General features: G+C 40.3%; 1 protein-coding gene across 1 annotated transcript in view; it reads left to right on the top strand.

Moving 5' to 3' along the window:
* Nucleotides 1–216: 216 nt before the first annotated feature.
* vtg3 (vitellogenin 3, phosvitinless) overlaps nt 217–11,732 on the top strand; it is a 30,908-nt gene continuing 19,392 nt past the window's right edge. Inside the window, exons 1-11 of the mRNA XM_010906020.3 lie at nt 217–256; nt 348–368; nt 452–603; nt 1,309–1,560; nt 1,669–1,830; nt 2,115–2,263; nt 8,611–8,761; nt 8,885–9,042; nt 9,196–9,361; nt 9,513–9,644; nt 9,726–9,944. Coding sequence (XP_010904322.2) covers nt 217–256; nt 348–368; nt 452–603; nt 1,309–1,560; nt 1,669–1,830; nt 2,115–2,263; nt 8,611–8,761; nt 8,885–9,042; nt 9,196–9,361; nt 9,513–9,644; nt 9,726–9,944 — 1,602 coding nt within the window. The remainder of the gene's footprint in view (nt 257–347; nt 369–451; nt 604–1,308; nt 1,561–1,668; nt 1,831–2,114; nt 2,264–8,610; nt 8,762–8,884; nt 9,043–9,195; nt 9,362–9,512; nt 9,645–9,725; nt 9,945–11,732) is intronic.

Here is an 11,732-nt window from a genome sequence, read left to right as displayed (position 1 = left end):
AACAGTTTACTTTGGCTGTAATGTCCACTGGTATGTCAGACTGACCTCTGTCACTGGTCAGAATGGACTCACTGGTTAAAGGGACCTGACACAACTTTGACCTCTTGTCCCCTGATGCATATTTACTTCATCCCAAATACTTTATTTAGGTATGAATACAGTGGTGCATATAAAAGGAGATTGTTCAGCTGCAGGATCCTACTCCTAGATTTCACAATGCGGGGTTTCCTCCTTTGTCTTCTTGTGGTAATTGCTGGTAAGTGGGGCTAAAAAGCTGAAATATAGAAATGTTGGTTATTCAAATAGCTGTTGACATTGACACTGTTTGTATTTTTTATTTATTTCAGCTTGTGACAATTTAAATTACGGTGAGTTGTTTTTGAAGCAAAAATATAGCCCAAAAACTATTATTAGAATGTGAATTTGTATAATAAATAATGATTTATTTCAGAGCCTGGCTTGAATGTTAAGAAAACCTACGAGTACAAATATGAGGGAATGGTCAATATTGGGCGTGGCATACCAAACCTTGCAGAGTCTGGTGTGAGACTCACATGCAAAGTAAAGATCGTTGGTGTGTCTGGACAAACATTTCTTCTTCAGGTATGCATTTTTTTTTTAATTAACAATGCAATGTGTAATTTTTTTCATTAACATAAAATGTCTATACCATGGGAGTTTATTTGAAACAATTAACTAATTAATTTAAACTAAATAACCAAGTTAAGCCCTATACCTGTAGGCCATACAAAAATCAATTTTAGATTTAGGAATGGTGTCTACTCTGAGTTGAATTTGGGAAACCATTCATATATAGTGATTTTTTATGGCAGGGTGTCCCAAACCTCTAGATGCCTTCTAGATATTTAATATTTGTATTCAGGGGTAACACTAAAACTTAATATAATGTTACAACTAAAACCTAAAATGTATGAAAGACCAGAAGAGAGGTTAGAGAAACACTGTTTATGGTGACATATAGTTTGTAACTCTATGTTGCGTTATTCACAGCTAGTTTCACTCATCCACAAACTTAGGTTTCATGTTCATTTTGGCAAAAGTGTAAAGGTAATATTGACACACTATTGTTTTGATGGTTCAACACTGTCTCAATAAAGAGTATGATATTCAATTAGCCTTATGCAGAAAAAGATACAATTTGAGGTAAAAGCGGAGAAGCAATAGCCAATGAGGTATGGATGAGGTGTGAAATGGAATATGTAGTTGGAGCTGAAGTTTGGAGCTGAATAAATCTAGCTTATTTTGTAGTACAAAACTGGTTACCCAATTATAATTTCTTGTTTTAAGGTTTCCAACTTTAACTTTGAGGAATTCAATGGCATCCCAGGGAAGGATACATTCAATGCCTCTCCAAAGCTAACAAATCGGATTGCTGCTGAGCTCAGCAAGCCCTTCATGTTTGAGTATGCTAAAGGCAGAGTCGGTGACATTCATGCTACTGCTGAAATATCTGACACCATTGTCAATATTGTGAGAGGCATCCTTGGGTTTTTCCAAGTCACAATCAAGACCACCCAAAGAGTGTATGAGCTTGAGGAGGTATAAAAAATGTATTTTACGCAAACTACATATTATATGGTATTATGAGTATAGAAATAAAAGACAGAATTGCAAATGTGAGATTTATACCACATCTTTGTTTTTAAGTTTGGGATCCATGGACTGTGCCTGAGTACCTATGCCATCGTGGAGGATAGTCACTCCCAAGACTTGGAAGTCACTCATGTAGTTGACACTAATAACTGCAGAGAAAAGGCAGCCATTTACAGAGGAATGGCTCTTGCAGTGGTCAACAAACTGTCCAAAGAGGTTTGTTTCACCCATCCATATAGAGTACCTATATGTGAACATGCTCAATTCAAGTAGTAAAGTGACTGCAGAGAACATTGTCATATGAGTAATTTAGCATATGCTCTTATCCAGAGTGCATACATTCTCAGACTGGTCCCCAGTGTGAATCAAACCAACAACCTTGACTTTGCAAGTCCTATGCTCTACCACCTGAACTAAACGGGACCTAAATAGCAAGGACATTTTTAACATAATCATTCCAGTCACATTAAATCTGTTTTGTATTCTGTTATTTCATCCAGAGAGGTAACTCTGTCATTTCAACTGTGAGATACGTCTACACATTGGAACCAACAGTTCACGGAGGCCTGATCAAGAAAGCTCATGCCTTAGAGCGCCAGCATTTTTCTCCATTCAACGTCAAAGGGGGAAACTCCAAACTGCAAGCCATGTACGACAATTCTATACATTGCATTGATTCATTTAATTACAGAGTGATTTCCTTGTTAGATGTATAAGGACTAAACAGGAGACAAATCAACATACAGTTATAGGAAAAACTGGTTTATTTGCCTTGCACTCTCTAAAGGTGTGTTTACACTGGCAAACTCTTTTTCCAGTGAGTTTCACTGAGATTGTTCTCATCAGTGTTTGAGCTACTTGAAGGAGCAGAGCAGGTGGAATAAAGACCTGCCAACATGTCTATGTAACACTTGGAATATACACTGATGAGCCAAAACATTCTGACCACACAGGTGAAGCGAATAACATTGATAATCTCCTAACAAGGGAACATTTAAAATTAGATGTGAACAAAAGTAAGTAAAGACCAGAGTGACTTTTGTGGGGTGCTCTTGTTCAGCAGTGGTGAGTACCTACTGACAATGGTCTGAAGAAGGACAAACCGACGACGAGGTGTGCCACAGGCACATTGATGCGCCAGGACTATGAAGGTTATTCCATCTGGTCCGAACTGACAGAAAGTCTACTTGTGGTCACAGACAATGTTAATGATGGTTACAGGAGGAATGTGTCACAACACACAGTGCATCGAAACTATTGTGTATAGGGCTGCATAGCCCATGATGACACCTGTCCACCATCAAAAGTGTCTACAATCGGTATGTGAGTGTTGGAACTGGATCTTGGAGTAGTGGAGAAAGGTCGCCTCGTCTGAAGAATCCTATTTTTTTTTTCCTTCACGTTGATGTGTGCGCCATTTACCGAGGGAAGTGATGGCACCAGGATTCACTGTGGGAAGATAACAAGCCAGTGGAGGGAGTGTGATGCGCTGGGCAATGTTTTGCATGGGAACCATGAGTCCAGGCATTCATGTGGATGTCAGTTTGACACGTGCCACCTACGTAAACACTGTAGCAGTCCAGGTACAAATCTGTGGGATGTGCTAGACCAACAAGTCGATCCACTGTGACTCCACCTCGCAACTTACAAGACTTGAAGTGTCTGCATCTACTTTCTTGATGCCAAATACCACAAGACACCTTCAGGGGTCTTGTAGAATCCATGTCTTGGCGGGTCGATGCTGATTTGGTGGTATGCGAAGGACCAACAGCATATTAGTCAGGTGGTCGTAATGTTTTGGCTGATCAGTGTACAGTGGATAGAGAAAGTCACCACCCTTACAAAATGCTCACTTTTTAGTGCCTTACAACTTTTCCCAGCTTTATTTACACACAGTATCCCTCGATATCCAAGTGAAAAAAAAAATACAATTGAAACAGTAAAATACCCTATTTGGATAAGTAAACACCCTCAGTGAATAAGTATAGGTATGTCTGTGTCATTATTTAAGGTGATACATACAGTTAAGCCTAAAAGTATTCATACACATGCCAAATTTTGAGCTAGACTGAATTTCTATTTGGCCAATAGGTTTCTACTGGCAGGAAATGACATAAACAAGTGACAAAACACGGTAAGAGACACAAATTGTGCAGGAGACACAAATTAATAAAGTTTTTAGCCATGACTTGCAGTTGACTAGTAACTGACTAGAGAACTACTGCTGTTCATCTGTTCTCAATTTATAGGTGATTAGAATGCTCTCTCATGGTGGAAATTACAAGAAAATGGTATAGAAACTTGCATTTTCTCAAAAATGTGCAACAATTTCAAGGGGTATGAATAATGTTGGACATAGTTACTTTATGGTTTACAGGGAATGGTCCAAACAGAGAAAATATCCAGTGAGTGGCGGTTCTCTGGGCAAAAATGCTTTGTTGATGGCAGAGGTCAGAGGAGAATGGCTAGAATGGTTTGAGCATGGATGTGCAGCCGACAAATCTGCAGCAACTGCGTGATGCTATAATGTCAATATGGACCAACATCTCTTAAGTATATCTCCAGCACCCTGATGAATCTATGCCATGAAGAATTAAGGCAGTTCTGAAGGCAAAAGGGTGTCCAGCCCGGTGCTAGCAAAGTGTACCTAATGTAGTGGCCGGTGAGTGTATGTTGTGTTGGAACATCACAGGTGTACATCAGGTTATTTAGGTTGCTTTTTCCTCAGCTTTTTTGAGGAACTTGACTTGTAGCAAGTCAAGCAAGGTAGAAGACGCAAAACTGCTAATATCTGGTTATTTTGAATGAATCTAGTAATATTAACTGATGCATCGTTTGTATTTTCAAGCATGTGTGTCTGTTTGCCATTGTGTGTTCAAATGCTAGGGGCTTTCTTGCTTTCACTTCGTTGTGGAGGATTTTAGCTGTGTGCCTGTGACATGATGGTAGAAGGGTTCTAAGGAGGACTGGGTAGGGCTGCTGGCAAGTCCATGTTCTTTCCCTGGGGTGTCAGTGTGGCAGCCCGCAACTTGGGATTGACTGCAGGGTCTCGTCGGAGAAGTTGTACTAGGCTAGCGTCAGTTGAAAGCTCCGGAAAAAATTAAGACCACTGCACCTACTACTAACTGTAGGCAGCTATCAGGGGAAGGAGGCGGAACTAATGTACGAATCAGGTTAGGTCTGATGTTTCAGGGATCGATTTTGCTGTTTTTACTGACTTTGGTTGGTTGATAACATGCGCTCTGGCTACTGTTGCATTAGCGTCGCATCAGGGTAGAAAGTTTGTTGGCCTGCAGATCTCAGTCTTGCGGTAAATTGCTCTTGTTTCTTGTTGATTTTTACGGCCGTCTGTGTTTGGTGAGTAGACAGCCTTTCGCTGCAGAACTTAAGTTGTTTATTTCTCCTTGTGGACCACACATCTGTCAATCATTATCGTGTTGAATGGTATTGGGTGTATCGATGAGGAAAACATGGGCCAGAACCACTCTTTTGTTCAGGGTTCTATTAACCTGAAGCTGTGTGATGGTGGGATGGTTATTGTTTTTGGAAAAATATATGCCCATTTTGAATTTCATGCCAACAACATGTTTCAAAAAAGTTGGGACAGGGACATGTTTACCATTGTGTTGCATCATCCCTTCTTTTAACAATACTCTGTAATAGTTTGAGAACTGAGATGACCAATTGCTGTAGTGTTGAAAGTGAAATGTGGATGACAGAGAATTTCTTGCTCTTAAACTCAAGGAAAACAGAAATGCTCATTTTAGGACCCAAAAAACAAAGAGCATTGTTAGCAGATCTCACTGTGAACCTCGACGGCTGCATGGTCGTATCCCAAAAAACTGTAAAAATCCTTGGCGTTACCCCTGACCCTGACCTCTCATTTGAAGAACATATAAAATATGTCTCAAAAGTTGCTTATTTTCATCTTCGAAACATTGCAAAAAAGTAGAAACTTTCTATTAAAAACGGATGCAGAAAAATTTATCCATGCTTTCGTTACTTCTAGACTAGATTAATGCAATGCTCTTCTCTCTGGTTATCCAGAGAAATTAATAAATAAACTTAAATTAGTGCTGCACACGGTTGCTAGAATCCTAACTAGAACAAAAAAATTTGAACACATTACTCTTGTCCTAGCGTCCTTACACTGGCTGCCTGTTAGGGTTAGGCCTGATTTTAAGGTTTTACTCTTAACCTATAAATCAATACATGGACTTGCTCCTACTTACTTTGCTGAAATGATCCAGCCATACATACCTACAAGTAACCTACGATCGCAAGATGGAGGCCTTTTAATTGTACCTAGAATTTCTAAACAAACAGCTGGCGGCAGGGCCTTTTCTCATAGAGCTCCACTACTGTGGAATGATCTGCCAATTAAGGTTAGAAATGCAAACTCATTGCAAAACTAATCTCTACAGAACGGTTTATAATTAGGTGTAGCCTGGCCCAGGGGCGTGAAGGTGACCAGTAGGCTTGATACTGTCCACCCTTGCTGTCTTGCCAGGTGGGCTCTCGTCGCCACTGGGATGCCCTCCCTCCAATGCCTTTCGGGGGAAGAGTCACTGGCTTGTTGTTGACTCTCTGTTGCACACTTGTGCAATTGGGCTGTACGCTGCTGGCAATACACTGCCCTCATTCAGGGGGGTTGCGGTTGGTGGGTGTCCCTTTGGTTGATGCCTGGCAATGTGGGTTGATTGATTTCCTGCCTGTTGGGCCCCGCCCCCTCATAATGCACCAAATGTTTTCAGTGGGTGACAGGTCTGGACAGAAGGCAGGCCAGTTTAACAACCAGTCACTTTTACTATGGACCCATACTCTTGTGATACATGCAGAATGTGGTTTGGCATTGTCTTTCTGAAATAAGCAAGGCCTGAAAAAGATGCTGTCTGGATTGCCGCATATGTTGCTCCAAAACCTGTTTACAGTCATGCTCAAAAGTTTGCATACCCTTGGAGAATTGGTAATATATGTACCATTTGTTAAGAAAACATGAATGAGCAGTCAAAACATATCTTTTATTTCTTATGGGAATCACATTTAACTGTAGGTCATAACAGAATGGCACAATCATAAAACAAAACATGGCAAAAAATTATGAACTGACTCCTGTTCAAAAGTCTGCATACCCTTAGTTCTTAATACTGTGTATTGCCCCCTCTAGCATAAATGATAGCGTGCTGTTTTTTGTAATAGTTGTCCATGAGGCCCTGGATTCTTGCAGGTGATATAGCTGCCCATTCTTCTTTGCAAAATGCCTCCAGGTCATGTAATGTCTTTGGTTGTCTTGCATGAACCTCACGTTTGAGATCTCCCCCGAGTTGGCTTGATGATAATAAGGTCAGGAGCCAATGATGGCCGCTCCAGAACCTTCATCTTTTTCTTCTGTAACCACATGAGTGCAGCTTTGGTGCAGAAGAATGCAAATTGTCTGCCAGTATTTTCTGATAACATGCTGCATTCATCTTACTATCAATTTTCACAAGGTTCCCTGTACCTTTAGAGCTCACACACCCCCATTACATGTGAGCCACCACCATGCTTCACAGTGGGGATGGTATTCTGTTCACTATAGGCCTTGTTGACCCCTCTTCAAACATGGCGGTTATGGTTGTGACCATTAAGCTCTATTAACAACACCGTCTTTTTCCAGAGCAGCCTGTAGGTTTTACCTGTGGGTTTTTCTTTGTATCCTGAACAATTTTTCTGGCAGTTTTGGCAGAAATCTTTCATGATCTACCTGACCTTAACTTGGTATCAGGAGATCTCTGAATTTCCCACTTCTTAATAAGTGATTGAACAGGACTGACTGCCATTTGCAAGGCTTTGGATATCTTTTTATATCCTTTTCTATCTTCATAAAGATCCATTACCTTGTTCCACAGGTCTCTTGACAGTTCTTTTCTGCTCCCCATCTAGCCTGCTCAGTGCATCCACATGAGAGCTAACAAACTCATTGACTATTTATACACAGACACTAATTACAATTTAAAAATCCACAGGTGTGGGAAATTCACTTTTACCTGTGTGTGTCACCTTGAGAGTCTGTAACAAGGCCAGTCATTTAAGGGTATGTAAACTTTTGATCAGGGCCATTTGGGTGATTTTTGTTATCATTATGACTTCATATGATCACTATCCTTAAAAATAAAAGACAGTTTTTTTTTTTGCATATTGCATATTTTCTAAATCAATGCCAAAGTTTCACAATTTCTGTCAGGGTATGCAATCTTTTGAGCACAAGTGTATATTGTTCAGCATTAATGGTGCCTTCACAAGATGCGCAAGGTACCCTTGCCCTGTGCACTAATGTACCCCCACACTATCACGGATGCTGGCTTTTGAACTGCATGCTGATAAGCTGGATGGTCCCTCTCCTCTTTAGTCCAGGGGACGCAGAGTCCATTCAAATTTTGATTTGTCAGACCACATGACACTTCCCCTTTGCCTCTGTCAATCTTAATTGGGCTTGGGCCCAGGGAAGGTGGTGACGGTTCAGGATCTTTTTTATATCTGGTTTATTTTGTGCATGGGAGAGAGTGTTTGCATTTGTGGATGCAGAAACGTACCATGTTCACAAACAATGGTTTTCTGAAGTGCTCCTGAGTCCATGCAGTGATTTCCACTACGGAATCATGTTGGTTTTTAATGCAGTGCCGCCGGAGGGCCTGAAGATCATGGCTATCCAATATAGTTTTTTGGCCTCGTCCCTTTCATACAGTGATTTCTCTGGATTCTCTGAATGTTTTAATGATATTATGTTCCATAGATGATGGGATCCCCAAACTCAGCAATTTTACATCGAGAAACATTATTCTTAATTTGTTGCATTACAGTAGGTCCCTCCATCTTGGGGCCGCATTTGAATGGAAGTTGATTCAGGTTCATTTGCACTGGGCGCAATAGCTTTGTGCCTAGGTTAGACAGACGCAAACAAAACGCCAGACATGTTGCTTATTTAATTAATTCTGCCTACCTTTTCTCTATGCTTAGGAAAGAGCTTGTACTGGTCAGTGTAACTGACACTGTGGCAATCTCTCCTGCTGGTCCCATGGTAAGCCGAGGGAATCTGGTATACAAATTTGTGAACTTTCCAGGGCCCATTCCAATTCTGATGACAAAGTCAGATGATTCAGTGCCCAAGGTAACAACAACACTTAACATTTCTCAAAACCTACAGGTTTTTTCTCAACCTGTCATTAAGATGTTCATTGCTCATGAAAATTTATGTCTAAATGTCACCATGCAACCACATGATTGTTCACAGATTGTGAAGATGATCATGCGTTTGGCTGAAGCAAACATCTACCAGGTGGACAGTTTAACAAGTGAGGATGTTTTTGTTCTGTTCCAACTTCTACGTGGGACATCCCTGGAAGACCTTGAGGCCCTCTGGATACAGCTCTCAGGGAATGATGAACACAGGTGCATATTCATGTTTATTTTATAGTCATAATTTGTATATATATTTATATTAATGTTTTTTTGTTATTATTGATTTCAATATTTTGTTTTTTTTAAATGGTTGCCAAAATCTGACACAATGTAATTTCTGATTTTAATGTCCTTCCTTGTCAGACGGTGGTTTTTGGACACGGTTGTTGAAGTTGCAGATGCAAGAGTCCTCAAATTCATAAAAAACAGATTTAAAGCTGGTGATGTATCAGCCAATGAAGCTGGACAAAGTATTCTGATTGCATTTAATCATGTAACAGCAGAGATCGACGTGATGGAGCTGGCCAATGTGAGTCATTGTATATGTAATTATTATTCCTGTACAGTTGAAAGGTAGAGAGTACATTGTAGTAATTTTGTAAATAATGTCCCCAAAGGTAACAAAAAGGTTTATGCTATGTTGTTTACAGAGATTCATAATCTATTAATCCTCTCTAAAGGAGTTGCTGTCCATGCCGTTCAGTAAGTCACACCCATTGCTGTGGAATACTGTGGTGCTGTCCTATGGATCACTGGTCTACAAATACTGTTCATATGAGTATATTCAGCCTTGCCCAGTGGCGGTTGTTCAGGTAATTAGCTGATTATGTTATAGACTTTCTGTCTTGACATTAGACTACAGAATTATAATGTGCCATGTCCACCTTAAACAGCCCCTGTTGGACCTGGTTAATGATGGTCTGAAGAGAAACAATGACTTGGACATGGTACTAGCCCTGAAAGCCATTGGGAATGCAGGCCACCCCTCCAGCATTAAAACCATAATTCGCTTCCTCCCTGGAGTATCTGCTTCCCCTGTGAACATCTCAACACGTGTGCTAAGTGCAGCCGTGCAGTCTCTGAGACATCTGGCCTTCAGAGACCCCCACACTGTAAGTAGATTTATACTATTAATAATAATTGATTCAGTTATAGTAGTAGGATTTCGGATTGTTTTATTGTGCACACATTTGCAACAAGAAGCTAAATACCTGTGTTGTGTCACATTGAGATTGGTGTCAAAATAATTATCTGTATGGGTAAATGGGAAATTGTATTGTATACATCAATTGCCAAAAGGAATGTTTATTTCTGATGTATATTGAATGTTTCAGAAGAATCCAGATCAGGGTAATGTATACCATTTTTACTATTTTAGCAAAGAAACAGTACATTTGCTCTTTGCTAATTCTGCAGTATAGAGGCCATGATTAAACGTGAATGAAGTGAGATGTTGCACTTATTTACACAATTGAACCGTGTGAATTCAAGAAACGACAGAGATGGGAGTTAAAGCTCAGAGGTTTACTGTAGAAATCAATCACACACCTCAGTGGTTGGCATCTGGTGACATGCAGGCAAGGATGAACAACTCTGCTCTCAAAGAGTTCTAAATAAAAGGTCCTTCCCAAACAAGCTATAGGCAATAAATAATAAAGAAACCTTCCCCCAAGCTACAGGCAATAAAACCAGGCTGCAACTTCCTTACTTGTTTCCGGTTTCTGAGTCTGCTAGTGCGGGAACGAAGAGACCTGTACTACCTGCCTTATGGTATGAGGGCAAACAGTTTGTGGCATGGATTTGAAGGGTCCCTGTTGATGATGTGCACCCAGACACTGCTTGTGCTGGCAGTCTATGATGGCTGGGAGTTGGGCACCAGTGATGTGCCGGGTGGTTTTCACCATACATTGCAGGGCCTCCTGGTCGGCAACGGAGCATCCACCCAAACCACATTGTGGCGCACTTAGTCAGAATGCTCTTGATTGTGCAGCGGAAAAGTTCACAAAGATTGCGGGAGGCGAGAGCCTTCTTCAGCCTCCTCAAAAAGTACATGTGCTGCTGCACCTTATTGACCAGGGTTGAGGTGTTGAGGGTCCAGGAGAGGTCCACAAAGAAGTGCACACCCAGGAATTTGAAGCTGGGCACAGGTGCCATCTCAATACCTCAAGTGCCATGATGAGAAGGGCTGTGACTGCGGCCTTTAGACTTCTTTTAAACCACAATGAGCTTCTTTGTTTTCATTGCGTTTAACCCTTGGTAGCCTATGGGGCTTTCGGTCGGATTTCACTAGTGGGACATTTTGGGTCCTAGATTCATTTCTGTAACAGATACAACCTATTATGATGTATCCTTTTAATAGCAACCCCTCTGGCTACAATAAAAACACATAAAAACAGACTTCTGGGTCACTATTTATAAAACTCATCTGTTTGAAAGGCAAAAAAATTGTTTTCGGAAAACATTTCTGCCATTCAGCATCAAGATTTTTTTTGAAAGCATTATGAGATTTTGTGTCAATGGTATTTCCTCATACTTTCATGCCTTTACTATCAAATTACACTGTAATTGGGTTGAAAATAATGAAATAATTATATAATAGAAGGTAAAAAATATAGGCACCCCCAAAAAATGTGGTTATTCTACCTAGAAATAAAACAAGAAATAAGAAATAAATAAGATTGAATGTAAAAAACCCACTTCTTGCATGTAATGACTCAATACGGCCAGCAGATGGCAGCACTAGATCGCTAGTTACGTTTGGACTTATATATTTTACAAACTCAGAAAAATTACCAACTTCTTCCCAAAAACTCAAGAACATCCCCATACTATTTTGACTAAATATTAATTTTTATATCTTATATATAATACAAACGATGTATTATGGTTCAAATCATCAT

This window comes from Esox lucius, chromosome 4 (genome assembly GCF_011004845.1).
Source record: "Esox lucius isolate fEsoLuc1 chromosome 4, fEsoLuc1.pri, whole genome shotgun sequence".
Taxonomy (NCBI): domain Eukaryota; kingdom Metazoa; phylum Chordata; class Actinopteri; order Esociformes; family Esocidae; genus Esox; species Esox lucius.
Note: the sequence above shows the minus strand (reverse complement) of the source record. Positions and strands in the feature narration are given on the sequence as shown.